We start from the raw sequence: 18169 nt of genomic DNA, 5'->3' as shown, positions 1-18169 counted from the left end.
GATTCAAATGATTTCTTATAAAATTGTGCTACTGATACATTTTAGAAATATATATAGTTTCTTAATAGTTTCCAGTTTTAATTTTTCTCAGAATCACAGGCAGTATTCTAAAAGCTCATTAAGAAGTTGTTTGGAAAGCATTTTTCTGTACCATAAAAGTGTCAGCCAGCTGACTTGAGTAGATTTAACTTGTCCTGGGAAGGCAAATATGTCCAGGCTTATTTTATATGTACCTGATCCCAGTCATAGTGTAGCTGTGGAAAAATACTCTCTTGAGATTACCAAGAAATCAGGTTGTCTGTCAGTATAGATTTCTGGACACAGTTTGTTAATATTTGCATCACAGAAGATAACTTTTCAGGTCTTATGTTTCCCTAGGTCGCAGAATCTTGGAATAACATTTATTTCTCTCTGTTAGTGTTAGAAGCTCCATATAGGATCCTCTCCAAGACCCATGTGTATGTCTTGGCTGTCTATGTGTCAGACTGCCTGTATCTAGAAAATTGGTTAATCAATCTGTTTTATTTTACCATAGAAATAGGCCTTATTTTAGCATGTAGCTGAGCCTTTTAACATTCAACTATTTGATTTATTCGATTCTTGTCTCTGCCATAAGATTATGAAGTTTCCTAGATCCTAAGTCTTCATTTTACCTTATATATCTTGTTAATTCATGCTTGCTGAAATTATTCAGTCATATGATTAATACAGCATCAGCATGCAACATGATGCTAGTAAGACTGTACAAATGTAAATGTGTAATTTTCTTTCAAATTAATAAGAATTTTCATCCATCTTTACCCTCAGGCGCTAACTCAGCGACTAGGTAGAATTATTAACGGACACATTGATCTTGATAACAGAGGAGTAATATTTACTGAAGCTTTTGTAGCTAGACATAAAGCACGCATCCGTGGGTTGTTCAGTGCTATTACCCGGTAAGCATATTTTAAATTATGTATATTTTTACATTTGTTTGATTATTGTTTGCTTTTTTTTTTTAAAGCAGAATCTCATTCAGGCCCCTAGTTTATTAAATAGACAGAGGGCAGCTTCTGTGAAATAGGAATGGGGATTCCAGAGCCCTAGAATGTGGCCACACTCTCTCCAACGCACATCTCCTTTACTTGCCTACCTTCCCCATCCTTATGACCCCAGATGTACTTCTGCAGAACACCCAGATCATATATAAAGTCACACTGGGATCATGGAAAGAGTATGCAGTCAGAAGTCCTTGGGTCATATCCCTATCACATAGTAACCTTGTGACCTTGAGTAGATAAGTCAGTCAGTCACCTAACTTCTTTGGGCCGCAGACGGGGCTGGATGACTTTAGAACTATTTTTTTTTTACTAAATAACATTCTAGAATTCTAATGAATAACAATTTTACTTTCAAAATCACTTGAACTTAATGTTTGGGCCCTGTGTAACAAACTCCAGTGTGGAATTAAGAAAAACTACATTCTCAATTCTCTCTTTTCTCCTGTGTCATTTAGTTTATCTCAGTGGTTTTTGGGTCCCACCAGCATTTAAATGTCCAGATTTCTCCATTTTAAAACAATCAAACCTCTCTCAACCCCATCCACTCCCTTTACCATCTTGTTTATTCCTTTCCTTAAAGTGAACCTTCTCGAATTGATGTCTACAGTTACTACCTCAGTTTTCTTACCTTTATTCACTTCTCAACTCACCCACCTGGCTTACTTTACTTTATAGCACCATTTAACCCCAATTACGGCTTCCTTCTTGAAATGTTCTCATCTCTCTTTTTTTTTTTTTTCTTAACACTATACTTTCCTGGTTTCTTTTTACCTCTTTTGACTGTACCTTATTAGGCTGTACCTTTTCTGGCTCTTCCTCCTTTCACGAGCCTTGAAAGTTTTGTTTCAGGCCATCTTTTCTTCTCAGTCCTGTACTGTCTGCCTAGGTGCTTTTACCTTTCTTCTAAGTTTCAGACTCATACTATCTGTACAGCATCTCTGTTGAAGTGTTTTATTATAAGTGCCTCAAATTCAGCATATTTAAAATAACTCACTACTGTCCCACTTTCCACCTCTTCTGAATTTATTCTTCCACTGGTGTTTCCATTACCAGTAAATATCATCATCAGGTTGGTTTTGCCAGAAAACTGGGAGTCCTTCTTTATGCCATCCTTTCTCTTACCTCCCTTTCCATAACACAACATCTTTTGAATTTATATTTTAAATATTTATGTAATCTTTACTTCTCTGACATCACCATTCTTACCACTTCAGTCCATTTTTTACCTAGACTGTTTCAGGAGCTTTCTAACAAGTCCCCCTTCTTCTACTCTTATTACTTTTCAGGACATTTTTTCGTGGCAGCCACAGTGATTTCTTTTTGTCATTCAACAAATCAAAAGCACTCATTGAACACCTAATACATTCAGGGCCCTGGTGGAACAAAAGACTAAAAGGATAGAAGAGAGAGCTTGCAATCTAATGCAACAGTTTTCTTTCTCTCTTTTTTCCTTTTTTTATCTCACACTTACAGAAAAGTTGCTAGAGAACCTTTTTGTTTTTTAATTCTGTCACATTTGAGAGAAAGTGGCTGACATGATGTCCCATAATCACACTTTAGTCTGTATTTCCTACAAACAAGGGCAACATCCTATAGAACTACAATACAAACATCAAAATCAGAAAATTGACCGTGATCCATTACTACCATCCAGTCCTTGGATCCCATTCATGTTTTACCAGTTGTTCCAATAATATTCTTTATACAAAAAGGATCCAGTTCAGAATCACATAGTGCATTTAATTGTCATGTCATGTCTCCTTAGTCACTGGAACACTTACCTTACTTTCATGACCTTGACACTTGAAGATCACAGGCCAGTTATTTCATAGAATATTAAATCTTTTCTTTCTGCTACTTTGTCATATTTATATTCAGGTTATGCATCTTTGGCAGGAATATCACAAAAGTGATTATATGTTCTTGTCATTGAACCCTATCAGGTGGCATACAATTTAGATTTTTCCAGTTACTGATGAGGTGCACTGTGACTTCTTAATAAGGAGATATCTGCTAGGCTTCTCATAAAGATTCTTGTTTCCCTTTATAATTAAGTATTTATGGGGAGGGCAGTTTGAGATCATGTGAGTTACCCTGTTTTTCATCAAATTTTCAGTTTATTCATTTATTAAATCACTGTGGACTTATGGTTTTCTATATTATTCATTGGATTATAATCTATTGTTACCATTATTTAGATTTTCAAATTGGCTCTGATTTAGCTAGTGGAAGGCCTTTCAAGCTGGCTTCTGTGTCCTTTTGACGTGTCCCCATCATTCTTCCAACACTTCTTTCTGGCGCAACAAGAAGTTCCAGGCTCAGTTCATACTTTACCTGTTCCAACCTTGGAATCAGCCATTTCTCCAACGAGCCCTGGTTCCTTTTAGTAGAGTATAGTATTTAGAAACCAAGATCTGGACACTAGATTGTTTATTGCTGTTTGGTTGTTCCTACTCCCAAGCCCTCTCAGCAGACAAGCTAAGGTATACACGTTACACAATTGTATACACCCCCCTATATATCTATATTTTTGTATTTTTGTGTATCAGGAACCATGAGTTCACACTGATACCTCCAACACTCTAAGTCTTGTTCTAGTTTTCTCCTTTTCCATAATTGTAACTCCCTTCTCTGTCCATGAGAAACCTAGCTCCCATTATCCTTAATGTATTTACTTATTTGATTAATTCCCCTTTATGTGACTTTTCTCCCATTTGCTGCTACAGCTCTCTTCCCTATGTGGATGTCTGCTTTACATAGGCTCTGACAGATTCCACCAGATCACCCTTCTAACACAAGAACAGTAGTTTTTTCCAGGAGAGGAACTGAGTAGCTGAGTGATAGGAATGGAGGGGGACTCCGTTTTGTAACTTTTTTGTACCCTGAACGTTTATCACTTAGTCAAAAAAACAAAAAAAAAACCTAAAAGTGTATTTTTCCTATTAACAAATATTTATCCTTTTTCTTTGACTAGTTTTTGTGGTGAGTGTAGTTATCATCTGGTTCAGCAAATAATATTTTCCTGACTCATAGTAGCCCTGAGTTTCTCTGTATGGAGGTATTATCAAACCATGAGAGCAAAAACAAATTTTGAGCCACAAAAGATGTTGCTAGGCTGTGTGGCTTCTAGATGGTTCCATTTAAGGTAATGTATCTTCATATTTGCCTCTTAAATACAAGGAACCAACTCAGTTTTCTGGTCTAACTTCAGAGAGAAGACCTGCATCTCTTATTGAAAAGGGTTTATGTTTATTGTTACTATAGGTAGCCAGAAAGAAGAGCAGGAAGTAGTTAGTGAGAAGAATACTAAGCTACATTGTATTCCAGATTGAAATAATTCAGCAGCTAAGTTTCATTGTACAAAAAAAGCTAGAAATTTTGTGCAATCCAATTAAACTTTTATTGAACACCCACAGTAAGTTATGCACCCAGCAGTTTTAAGATAAAGTTCTTCAAGATGCCCTCTGCATTTTTGTAGGAATGTGTTCAGGTAGAAAGGAACAGAAAACAAAAAACATGAGAAGGTTGTAATAAGATAAACAGGAGAGCAAACTTCACGTAATTGGACCTAATTGGTCTGGGGTGGGGGGGCGGTTCTAGATAATTCAACTGAAAATTTTAGGTAAAATAATTTAATACAAACCAAATTGATCTATATAGGAATTCGGTAAAAATAATAGTTTAGTCAAAAATCCCCAAACACAGCGGTTTTAAGTATTAATTCATATTTAGACAACTGTTTCTGCTCTCCCAGGTTTGTCATAGGGAAAATTTATAACATTTCAAATAATCAACAAGAGAGAATCAAGTAGTTAGAATAACTTAAAAGTCTTTTAGTTATATGTGTAAGAATAAAAACACAGACTAAACCTAAACCAGAGAACTGGTATAATTGGCTTAAAATGAATAGGGATGAAAAAATTGGAGTCAGAAAAAAGTCTAGACCTTTTTCTTCAATAGTTTCCTTTACTTAAAATAAATTGTAATTATTATAAAAGAAAAGCATTCACAGGGATCTATCCAAAAGAAATGAAAACATATCTCTGCACAAAGGCATGAAACAAATCTTCATAGCAGCATTATTCATAATAGCCCCAAACTGGAAATAATCCAGGTGTCCATCAACTGACAAATGGATACAAACAACAAAATATGGTATATCCATACACCAGTATGCTATTCAGCAACAAAAAGGAGTGAATACTGATCTGTGCTTTATTATGCATGAACCTCAAAGACATGCTAAGTAAAAGAAGCTGGACACAAGAGACCACATACTGATTCCATTTATAAGAAATCTCTAGAAAAGCACATTTGTAGAGGCAGAAAGCAGATCAGTGGTTCCCTAGGTCTACAGGTGGCAACAGGAATTAACTGCAAATATCTGGGAAGGAACTTTTTGGGTGATGGAAAGCTTCTAAAACTGGATTGTGGTGTTGGTTGCTCAGTTCTATTAATTTATTGAGATTGTTGAATTGTATACTTAGAATTGGTTAGATTTATATGTAAATTTTGTATATCTCATTAAAGCTGTTCAAAAAAAAAAGAAATGGGGCTTCCCTGGTGGCACAGTGGTTGAGAGTCCACCTGCCAATGCAGGGGACATGGGTTCGTGCCCTGGTCCAGGAAGATCCCACATGCCGTGGAGCGGCTGGGCCCATGAGCCATGGCCACTGAGCCTGCGTGTCCAGAGCCTGTGCTCCGCAACAGGAGAGGCCACAACAGTGAGAGGCCTGCGTACCGCAAAAACAAAACAAACAAACAAAGAAATGTATAATCATTATAGAAAAGACTGATAAGCAAAAGAGAAATTAAAGTGGATTTCTCCCAGTCATACACCCTAACTGGAATACAGCATTCAGTTTCCTTTCAGTATGTTCGTGATCTCATTTTTCTTCAGAAATGGAATCATATAACATTCACTGACTTCCCAGGTGAGGGGAGCCTCACAGACAGAAAAAATAGAATGAACAAGAAATTAACATACAATAAAGGGCAAGACAGATAGTCAAGAGTCACCAAATTTGAGGTGAAATTTTGGTGGGAAAGCAAATTGATCACAGAATGGGAAGACAGATCAGTTACCTGGTATTTCAATAGCATAATTCTGCTTAAGGATGTAAAATTTGGTGCAGTTTTTTTTTTTTTTTTTAGTTGATTTACAGTGTTGTGTTGATTTCTGGTGTTCAGCAAGCAATTCAGTTATATATGTGTATATATATTTTTCTTCATGTTCTTTTCCATTATACTTTATTACAGGATACTGAATATAGTTCCCTGTACTATACAGTAGGACCTTCTTGTTTATCTATTTTATATATAGTAGTTTGTATCTGCTAATCCCAAACTTCTGATTTATCCCTCCCCCACCCCTTTTCCCCTTTGATAACCATAAGTTTTCTATGTCTGAGTCTTTCTGTTTTGTAAATAAGATCATTTGTATCATAGTTTAGATTCCATATGTAAGCGATGTCGTATGGCATTTGTCTTTCTCTGACTTCACTTTGTATGATAATCTCTAGGTCCATCCATGTTGCTGCAAATGGCAACATTTGACTCTTTTTTATGGCTGAGTAATATTCTATTGTGTGTGTGTGTATATATATATATATCACATCTTTATCCATTCATCTGTTGATGGACACTTAGATTGCTTTCACATCTTGGCTATTATTAATAGTGCTGCTATGAACATTGGGGTGTGTGTATCTTTTAAAATTAGAGTTTTTGTCTTTTCTGGATATATGCCCAGGAGTGAGATTGCTGGATCAAAAGGTAGCTCTATTTTTAGTTTTTTAAGGAACCTCCATACTGTTTTCCACAGTGGCTGCACCAGTTTACATTCCCACCAACAGTGTAGGAGGGTTCCCTTTTCTCCACACCCTTTCCAGCATTTATTATTTGTAGACTTTTTGATGATGGCTATTCTGACCCATGTGAGGTGATACCTCATTGTAGTTTTGATTTGCATTTCTCTAATAATTAGTGATGTTGACCATCTTTTCGTGTGCCTATTGGCCATCTTTATGTCGTCTTTGGAGAAATGTCTGTTTAGGTCTTCTGTCCATTTTTGATTGGGTTGTTTGGTGTTTTTTGTTTTTTTTTTTTAAATTGAGCTATATAAACTATATATTTTGGAAATAACTCCTTGTCGGTCACATTGCTTGCAGACATTTTCTCCCAGTACGTAGGTTGTCTTTTCATTTTGTTTATGGTTTCCTTTGCTGTGCCAAAGCTTATCAGTTTGATTTGGTCCCATTTGGTTATTTTTGCTTTTATTTCTGTTACCTTGGGAGGCTGATCTAAGAAAACATTGCTACAATTTATGTCAGATAATGTTTTGCCAATGTTCTCTTCTAGGTGTTTTATGGTACCATGTCTTATATTTAAGTCTTTAAGCCATTTTTGAGTTTATTTTTGTGTATGGTATGAGGGAGTGTTCTACCTTCATTGATTTACATGTGGCTGCCCAGCTTTCCCAGCCCACTTGCTGAAGAGACTGTCTTTTCCCCATTGTATATTCTTGCCTCCTTTGTCGAAGATTAATTGACCATAGGGGTGTGTGGGTTTATTTCTGGGCTCTGTTTGTCTTCTGTTATTGTTGTTTTTGGCCGTGTGGCTTGCGGGATCTTAGTTCCCTGACCGAGGATTGAACCTGTGCCCTTGTCAGTGAAAGCACAGAGTCCTAACCACTGGACCACCAGGGAATTTCCTGGGCTGTCTTTTCTGTTGCATTGATCCATGTGTCTGTTTTTATGCCAATACCATGCTGTTTTGATTACTGTAGCTTTGTAGTATTGTCTGAAGTCAAGGAGGGTTATGCCTCCTGCTTTGTTCTTTTTCCTCAGGATCGCTTTGGCAATTCTGGGTCTTTTATAGTTCCATATAAATTTTAGGATTATTTGTTCTAGTTCTGTGGAAAATGTCATGGGTAATTTGATAGGGATTCCATTAAATCTGTAGATTGCTTTGGGTAGTATTAGTATTTTAACAATATTAATTCTTCCAATCCAAAAGCATGAGATATCTTTCCATTTCTTTGAATCATCTTCAGTTTCCTTTGTTAATGTTTTGTAGTTCTTAGCATATAAGTCTCTCACCTCCTTGATGAGGTTTATTCCTAAGTATATCTTTTTTTGATGCAGTTTTTAAAGGGAATTTTTTTTTACTTTGCCTTTCTGATATTTCATTGTTAGTATAAAGAAATGCAACAGATTTCTGTATGATAATCTTGTATCCTGCTACCTTGCTGAATTCATTTATCAGTTCTAGTTTTTGTGTGGCGTCCTTAGGATTTTCTGTATATGGTATTATGTCATCTGCTTATAATGATAATTTTACCTCTTCCCTTCCAATTTGTGTACCTTTTATTGCTTTTTATTGTCTGATTGCTGTGGCTAGGACTTCTGATACTGTGTTGAACAGAAGTGGTGACAGTGGGCATCCTTGTAGTAAATTTCAGCGGGAATGCGTTCAGCTTTTCACCGTTGAGTATTATGTTGGCTGTGGGTTTGTCATAAATAGCTTTTATTATGTTGAGATATGTTCCCTCTGTACCCACTTTGGTAAGAGTTGTTATCATGAGTGGATGTTGAATTTTGTCAAATGCTTTTTCTGCAGCTATCGAGATGATCATGTGGTTTTTGTCTGTTCTTTTGTTTATGTGGTGTATCCCATTGATTTGCTATGTTGAACTATCCTTGTGAACTTGGGATGAATCCCAATTGGTCGTGGTGTATGATCTTTTTTATGTGTTATCGGATTCGGTTTGCTAATGTTTTGTTGAGATTTTCTGCATCTACATTTGTCAGAGATACTGGTAATTTTCTTTTTTGGTGGTATTTTTGTTTGGTTTTGGTATCAGGATGATGGTGACTTCATAGAATGTCTTTGGGAGTGTTCCCTTCTCTTCAGTCTTTTGGAAGAGTTTGAAAAGGATTGGTATAAGTTCTTTGTATGGTTGGTAGAATTAATTCCCCAGTGTAGCCATCCCGTCCTGGACTTCTGTTTGCAGGGAGTTTTTTTTATTACAGATTCTGTTTCACTTCTAGTGATCATTCTGTTCAAATTAATTTGTTTCTTAATTCCGTTTTGGAGGACTGTATGTTTCTAGAAACTTGTCCATTTCTTCTGGGTTGTCCAATTTGATGGCATATAATTGTTCATAGTATTCTCTTATGGTTTTTGTATTTCTGTGGTATCAGTTGTTATTTCTCCTCTTTCATTTCTTATTTTATTTAGTTCTCTCTTTTCTTCTTGGTGAGCCTGGCCAGAGGTCTGTAGGTTTTGTTTACCCTTTGAAAGAACCAGCTCTTGATTTTATTGATTTCTTTTTTTTTTTAATTGCAGTATAGATTTACAGTGGTGTGTTTCAGGTGTACAGCAAAGTGATTCAGTTACATGTATGTATAGTATATGTGTGTGTATATATATTCTTTTTCAGATTCTTTTCCCTTATAGATTATTACAAAATATTGAGTATAGTTCCCTCTGGTATACAGTACGTCCTTGTTGTTTATCTATTGATATTTTATGTATAGTAGTATGTATATGTTAATTCCAAGTTCCTCATTTATCCCTCCCTCCTACCTTTCCCCTTTGGTGACTATAAGTTTGTTTTCTATGCCTGTGGGTCTATTTCTGTTTTGTAAATAAGTTTATTTGTATCATTTTTTTTTTTAGATTCAACATATAAGCAATATCGTATGATATTTGTCTTTTTTGGCTTATTTCACTTAGTATGATAATCTCTAGTTCCATCCATGTTGCTGCAAATGGCATTATTTCATTTTTCTTATGGCTGAGTAATATCCCATTGCGTGTGTGTGGGTGTGTATGTATATCTGTCACATCTTCTTTATCCATTCATCTATCAATGGACATTTAGGTGGCTTCCATGTCTTGTGTATTGTAAATAGTGCTGCAATGAACATTGGGATGCATGTATCTTTTTGAATTATAGTTTTGTCCAGTTATATGCCCAGGAGTGGGATTACAGGATCATATGGTAGCTCTAGTTTTAGTTTTTTTAAGGAACCTCCATATTGTTCTCCATAGTGCCTGTACAGATTTACATTCTCACCAACAGTGTAAGGGTTCCTTTTTCTCCATACCCTCTTCAGCATTGTTGGTAGACGTTTTTGATGATGGTCATTCTGACTGGTGTCAGGTGATACCTCATGGTAATTTTGATTTGCATTTTTCTAATAATTGGCATTGTTGAGCGTTTTTTTATCTGTATTGGCCATCTGTATGTCTTTGGAGAAGTATCTGTTTAGATCTTCTACCTGCTTTTTGATTGGGTTGTTAGTTTCTATTTTTTTAAATCTCTTTTATTTATTCCCTCTCTGATCTTCATTATTTCCTTTCTTTTTCTGACTTTAGGTTTTGTTTTTTTCTTTTAATTCTTTTAAGTGGTAGGTTAGGTTGTTTATTTGAGATTTTTCTTATTTTTTGAGGAAGGCCTGTATTGCTGTGAACTTCCCTCTAAGGACTGCTTTGCTGCATGCCATAGATTTTGTATGGTTGTGTTTTCATTGTCAGTTGTCTCAAGGTATTTTTAAATTTCCTCTTTGATTTCATCTTGACCCATTGTTTTTTTAGTAGCAGTTGTTTAGTCTCCATGTAATCGTTTTTTTTCTTGTTTTTCTTTCTGTGGTTGATTTCTAGTTTCATGCTGTTGTGGTCAGAAAAGATACTTGAAATAATTTCTATCCTCTTCAATTTGTTGAGGTGTGTTTTGTGTCCTTGTATGTGGTCAGTCCTAGAGAATGTTCCATGTGCACTTGAAAACAATGTGTATTCTGGTTTTATTGGATGTAATGCCCTGAAAATATCAATTAAGTCTATTCTAATGTGTCGTTTAGGATCTCTGTTGCATTATTGATTTTCTGTCTGGAAGATCTATCCATTGATGTGAGTCTGGTGTTAAAGTCTCCTACTATTAGTATTTGTTTTATGTATTCAGATGCTCCTATATTGGGTGCATATATGTTAAAGAGTATAATATCTTCTCCTTGTATTGATCCTTTTATCATTATTCAGTGCCCTTGTTTATCTTTTTTTATGGTCTTTGTTTCAAAGTCTGTTTTCTCTGATATGAGTATTGCTACCCCCGCCTTCTTGTCACTTCCATTTGCATGATACATCTTTTTCTATCCCTTCACTTTCAATCTATGTGTGTCACTTGCCCTAAAGTGGGTCTTTTGTAGACAGCATGTTGTAGGCTCTTGTTTTTTTATCCAATCTGCCACTCTTTGACTTTTGATTGGAGCATTTAGTCTATTGACATTTAAGGTAATTATTGTATTAAGGTAATTATGTATTTGTTGCCATTTTAAACCTTGTTTTCCAGTTGATTTTGTATTTATTTGTTCCCTTCTTTTTCTTTTTGTCTTTCCTATTGCGGTTTGATGGTTTTCTTTTGTATTATGCTTTTGTTCTCTTCTTTTTGTTTTTTGTGAATCTATTGTATGTTTTTGATTTGTGATTACGCTGTTTTTCAAGTATGTTAACCCATTCCTGTATCTACTTGCTACAAACTGGTAGTCATATAGGCTCAAACACATTCTAAAAAAAAAAAAAAAAATCTGTATTTTCTTACTTTTCTCCCCCATATTTTTTGATTTCGATGTCCTCTTTTGCACCTTCATGTTTATCCTTTTGCTGTTCATTGTAGTTAATATCGCTTTCACAATAATTTTTTTAAAATCTGTGTACTGGCTTATTTAAGTGATTTACTTTCCAGTTGTGATATTCTTTTTCTTTCCTACAGATTCTTGCTTCTTTTCTATTGAGAGAAGACCTTTCAATATTTCTTTTAGGATAGATTTAGTGTTGCTGTATTCTTTCAGTTTTTGCTTGTCGGAGACATTCTTTCTCTCTCCTAAATGATAATCTTGCTAGGTAGAGTTTCCTAAGTTGTAGGTTTTTCCCTTTCAGGACATTGAATATATCTTGTCACTCCCTTCTGGCCTGAAACGTTTTTGTAGAGAAATCAACTGATAGGCTTAAGTAGGTTCCCTTTGTAACTAATTCTTTTGTTTTCTCTTGCTGCCTAGAAACCTCTCTTTATCTTTTAACTTTTGTCATTTTAATTATAATATGTCCTGTTGTGGGTTTGTTTGGGTTCATCCTTTTGGGACCTTCTCTGCTTCCCATACCTGGATATCTGTTTCCTTCCTTAGGTTTGGAAGTTTTCAGCCATAATTTCTTCCAGTACATTTTTGATCCCCTTTTCTCTTTCTTCTTCTGGGATCCCTATGATGTGTAGATTGGCACACTTTATATTATCCCATAGGTCTTATATATTGCTTTCATTTTTTTTCATTTGTCTTTCTGTCTGCTTTTCTTATTGGGCAATTTCCATTATTCTTTCTTCCTCATCATTTATTCATCTGCATCATTCAGTTTGCTGTTTATTGCCTTTAGCTCAGCTTTCATCTCAGCAAATGAGTTTTCTAATTTTTCTTGGTTTCTCTTTATAGTTAGTAACTAGTTCCTTGTTACAGTGATCTGCATTTCTATTGATAGCCTTTCTTAATTCCTTCAGTAGTTTTATTACCTCCTTTTTGAACTCAGGGTCTAGTAGACTGGAGAGGTGTTTCATTTTTTGTTCTTTCAGGGGAGTTCTCTTGATCTTTCATTGCATTTGGCTCCTCTGCTTCATTTTACTTATATTTCTCTTACTGTAAGAGTTTAGGAGAAACTGTGGTCTTGGAGGGCTGTTTTTATGTCGGAGCATCCCCGTGTACCCTGCATGAATCTAATATTTTTGGTGTGAGAGCTGTTTTTAGTGTGGGGCCCTGCCATGTCTTTTCTCAGTATGTGCTGGCCATTATCCCATTGATGGGGGTGTGACTGGTGTTGTGGTGACCAGAGCCTGCAATGGATATTGAGCAGGGCATCCTTTTTGCTCTGTGGTTGTCACAGCCCTGTTGGGGACAGGGTCTGCTCACCAGTTGTTGGAGTAGAAGCCCCCAGATACATTTCTAAGCTACTGCAGTGTGAGATAGGCAAGACTGGAGTGCTCCCGCTGGGAGAAAAGCCACTGCCTGTTCCTCCCCAGGAGCTGTTTGCCGGGAGGGCATCTGTGGTGTTGCCTGTCACTCGTGCAGTCTCACAAAGTATGCTCTTGTTGGCACTGCCCCGGCCCCTCCTCAATCATGGGAATGCAGGCAGTCGACCTGTGTGACCCTCGGGCGCTGTGCTCACAAAACCAGCAGCGCAGATCCACTGAAGTCAGGCATCTGAACTGTCATGGTCGCACACCTGGACCTGCCCTGGGAGCTACAGAATCAGCGCAGACCCCAGCTCCACCTCCACGTATGCATGCCCACAAAGCTTGCAGCTGCTAATGCCAGACTTGCCCCAGCCACAGGATCGCCAGTAATCTGCTTGGATGTCCCACAGGTGCTAAGCTTACAGAGCCACCAGCAGCAGCATAAATCCGCAGATTGATCAGCTGCTGGGACACAGCTCAGATTTCAGCCCCACCTCCAAGTGTGGGTAGCACTCCCGGGCTTGCATGCTCCCAGAGATCATAGAGGCAGAGCCACACCTGCTGTGAGCACGCAGAGATTGAGGCTGCTCTGATGGGGCCTTGCCCCTCCCTTTGCTTGAGGGTCACCCCATTAACAGTGGGGCTTCTATGGCAGACCCAGGCTCAGTCCTGTGTACACCTCCTGTTGCAGCCCAAAGCATACTCCACCCCCTTCAGGCTGTCTCTGCACAGCGAATCCCAGTCCTCTCCCCAGGTCTGTCCCCTGAAGCCCAAGTTTCAGCACCTAGCCTCCATGCCCACTAGCAGACATGCATCTGGCTGGGGAGTACAGCAAGGTGGTCAGGACCGTCTGTGCCAGCCTCTGTTCTGCCTGTGGCAGGCTGGTTGCTGCATTCTCCTCTGAGCCTCTGAAGCTGTCTTGCTGGCCTGGCTGATGTTCCAGTCAGTGAAGGGAGTTCCCAGTTTGAGGGAACCTTCCCTCTTTCACAGGTACCTCCCAGGGACGTAGATCCTGTCCCAATTCCTTTTTTTTTTTTTTTTCCTATCCAGTTAAATGGTGATCTTTCTTGCAACTTTGGTTGTATGAGATCTGCCAACATTCAGTAGGTATTCTGTGAAAATTATTCCACATGTAGATGTATTTTTGATACATTTATGGGAGGAGGTGAGCTCCACGTCCTTCTATCCCGCCATCTTGATGTGTGGTGCAATTTTTGCCTCATTTTTTTCTTCTAAATTAATTTGTTTTTCATAAACTAATCATCCTAGTTTTTTTTTAATTCATAAGTATGTGTAACTCTATGATGAGTAAAATGTTTTTAAAATTTTTTTTCCTTTCCGTAAAGGCCTACAGCAGTGAATTCTTTGATTTCAAAATACGGATTTCAGGAGCAGCTTCTTTACTGTGAGTTTGCTTTAAAGTATATATCGCTTAATTAGCTGTTGAATAGACTAAATGTAAAACTTAACTAATTTTAATGTTTTTGCCTCTTTTAATCTTAAAACTTATGTAACTAAAATATTTCTAGGGGGCTTCCTGGTGGTACAGTGGTTGAGAATCTGCCTGCCAATGCAGGGGACACGGGTTCGATCCCTGGTCTGGGAAGATCCCACGTGCCACAGAGCAACTGAGCCCCGTGCGCTAAAACTACTGAGCTTGTGCTCTAGAGCCTGCAAGCCACAACTACTGAGCCCACGTGCCTAGGGCCTGTGCTCTGCAACAAGAGAAGCCACTGCAATGAGAAAGAAGCCTGCACACCACAATGAAGAACAGCCCCCACTCGTGGCAACTAGAGAAACCCCGCGTGCAGCAACGAAGACCCGACACAACCAAAAATAAATAAGTTTATTAAAAAATATATATTTCTGGTTGGGAAGTTTCTCTATACCAATTTTCATATACGTGTCTTGTTATACCCACCAAACATTTAGTGTTGGGTACCTCAAGGGGAGTGGAATAAAAAAAAATTGTGTGTGTATAAAATACTCTGTTATGCATATGCATATAGAGATTTAAAATTTTGGGATTAAGAATAATTTTTACTTTGTTTCTTACAGATTTTTACTACCTTTTCTTATGAAAGTAGTGTTTGGCTAAAAAAATTTTTACAAAAGGCTCATAGACATTAAAAATAAATTCTTAGCATTCAAACAGTACAGTAATATCTTCAAAATAATTTTGGTCCATTGACTATTTTGTGTTTTTGTGAAACTCTTATGAGATTTCGAAGGTTTTTTTTAAAGCTTGGCTGGAGTAATTTTTAAAAGCAGCGACAATCTTTCAACTCAGGTATCTGTGCAAATATAAAATTAAAATGAATAATGGAAAAGAAATTTAAATACAGAACCAAAAATTAATTTTTGTTCACTATATTTTTCAGAATATGGAGTTCAATTTAAATTTTTAAAGACAAATTTAAAATTAAAATGTGACGTATTTCTGAATTTCCATAATCGGAGTTGGTGAAATTTCATTATAATGTAAAGTTCTTCAAGTAATAACTGATAAATTGATAACTTTGTCTGAATTTAGCTTGGGTTTGTGTTGTACAATCACACAAAATTTAAAATTATGTGCTGCAGTCAATTGTGAAATCTAGACCTTTCTGATGTACTCTAATTTACTCAGCATTGGAATTCTGAAATTCATATGTAAACTAATTTTTATTTCTGTTAAAAGCTAACTTTCCTGAATCATTCTTTGTGCCAGACATCTTTTGACTGTTCTTGTTGGTTCACTTAGGAATAACTCCTATCTGCTTTGTCTCTTTTTAGGGGATTTTGATATTTAAAACAACAAAGTGTGTAGTCGAATGTTATGGTTTAAATAAAAATCATAAATTTGGTGTTAATGGCAGGCACTAGTAGGTGGCAGAGTTGAGGTTTGGACTTAGGCTATCTGGGTCCATATCCATCCTCTTAACCATGGCATTATATTTCTGTTATGGGTAGGATTAAAATGTGTTCCTTCAATTTAAACAGTGGAAAAGTAATTAATTTATACAGATTTTCATGGCTTTATTTCACACTGTTGATTCTAATAGGATCCAGGTGTCTTGATTTTTCTAAATATGAGGAAATTGAACTTGGTAACACTAGTGATTGTGTATTATCTATTCTCAGAGTGTTTAATTGTCTACTTTTAATCATGAGATAAATATTGGCATTTTTTCCCAAAATTAGACTAAAAAATTCAACATTAATATTAATTAGTTTGTATTACAGTTCAGCATCTTTAGCTAGTTACCAAAATTTCCTGAATTTATGACCTGAGAATTCTCATAAATGGCAGGAAAGTTTTGTCTAAAATATAATGTCTTTATTTAGTATGAAATTTAAATTTTAAATTGCTTTTTTAAAGGGTAAGAATAACTAAATTGTGAAATTTTAGTGTTTTACTTTTTGAGATTTTTACCTGCTCTGATTTTTTTCTGTTTGTTTGCTTTTCTTTTAAGCTGTTCTTGAGGAACTTGTTAATAGTGGACGCTTACGAGGCACTGTGGTTGGTGGGAGACAAGATAAAGCAGTGTTTGTCCCTGACATTTACTCCAGAACACAAAATACTTGGGTGGATTCTTTTCTCAGGCAGAATGGCTATCTGGGTAACTTTTTTTCTTTTTAACTAAAACTCATTTCTAATATTAAACACCTTCTTAGAAAGATTGTACTAGCCCTGGGAGTACACATGTACTTTACTGTTGGCCAGCAGACTATAATGGTTCTTTTTGAGTATAAAAGTAGTCATCACACTGTAGGTTTTTGTGGGTCATGTTAACTGAGTTTAATTCCATAGTTATTGAACAGTTGTAATGTAGAAAGGCCAGAAGTCGGTATTGATTGTTACCAGCCTTCTAGTAATGTGATACTATATGTGATACTTCAGGTTCTTTTTAATTCATAAAAAGTAATTATATTTATTATATCTTGTAACTTATGAAGTTGCCTGGTTTTTTAGTTACATAATCTTAGAAATATTTTATTGCTGTCAGTTTTACAGTGTTCATTTTTATTAGTTATCCAGTACTTCAGAAACATAGAAGTTATTCTAAATTTTGTTTCTGAGGTTCCATCATTTGGATAAAGTAGACTAATTGAATTTAATCATTAAAACAAGTAGCATTTATATATAAAACTCAGTTTGATCAATTTCATAACCCAAGTCAAACTATGTAAGGGATCAGTTACCTATAAATAAGTCATTAGTGTTCAGTTTAAATGTGTGCTAGAATGAATACTGGCTTGGCTTATGTTTTCTTGACTTTCTACAATGTGCCTTCTCAGTTTCTTCAGCCAAGGACTTGGATTAGAATTTTGTTGTAATTAATTTCCTTAAATATTATTATTTGAGGACAGAGGGTGCATGGTAGATATCTCTTAATAACTTTAATGGCTGCAAATTTAAGTCTTAAATTTTTTACTTTTGTTTTATATGCTAAATCTTTTACTAGTGTAAATTAGACTAGAGATTGCTTTGTCCTCAGTTGTCTAATGAAACATTTGAAAAATAAGTTCCATTCCTTTAGTTAACTATAATCAAAATTCCAGTTTTTGTTTCTCTACTTAAATCATTACATTCCGTTATCCTCATTTCTACTTTTATTGCTCTTTAGTCCTCATGTTTCCCTTTGACCCCTCAATTGGAGAGAGATAAAGCTGAATTAATGAAGTACTTGAACCAATTTTTCTACAAATATGTTTAGTAATAAAAATTTGGGAAGGTAACATAACCAGGGAATAGGCTATGGTACACTTCTATGTTTTATTCTTAAAAAACTCTATTATTATACAGTGCATTCACAAAGAATAGATTTTGGTAGAACTTAACTTTTTCTGAGGTTTCTAAAAGGTGTGAATGATGATTCTATTCCAACCTCATGATGTATTTCTAGAATTTGATGCTTTGTCCAGACTTGGAATCCCAGATGCTGTGAGCTACATAAAGAAAAGATATAAGACTACACAACTCTTATTTTTGAAAGCAGCTTGTGTTGGTCAAGAACTTGTGGATCAGGTGGAAGCATCAGTAGAGGAAGCCATCAGCTCTGGAACATGGGTTGATATTGCAGTATGTTTTATCTTTTTCTTCTTAATTTTCCTTTAAACCAGTGACAACTGATACTTCACT

The 18169-nt window shown here is 36.1% G+C and overlaps 1 protein-coding gene across 3 annotated transcripts in view; it reads left to right on the top strand.

The window, feature by feature from the left end:
- The window catches only part of UFL1 (UFM1 specific ligase 1), a 51928-nt gene that overhangs the window by 16665 nt on the left and 17094 nt on the right, over positions 1-18169 (top strand). For all 3 annotated transcript variants that reach the window (XM_067702544.1, XM_067702546.1, XM_067702545.1), the window contains 4 exons: positions 808-938; positions 14391-14449; positions 16500-16646; positions 17934-18109. In XM_067702544.1, coding sequence (XP_067558645.1) covers positions 808-938; positions 14391-14449; positions 16500-16646; positions 17934-18109 — 513 coding nt within the window. The remainder of the gene's footprint in view (positions 1-807; positions 939-14390; positions 14450-16499; positions 16647-17933; positions 18110-18169) is intronic.

This window comes from Pseudorca crassidens, chromosome 13, assembly GCF_039906515.1.
Source record: "Pseudorca crassidens isolate mPseCra1 chromosome 13, mPseCra1.hap1, whole genome shotgun sequence".
NCBI classification, from domain to species: Eukaryota; Metazoa; Chordata; class Mammalia; order Artiodactyla; family Delphinidae; genus Pseudorca; species Pseudorca crassidens.
Note: the sequence above shows the minus strand (reverse complement) of the source record. Positions and strands in the feature narration are given on the sequence as shown.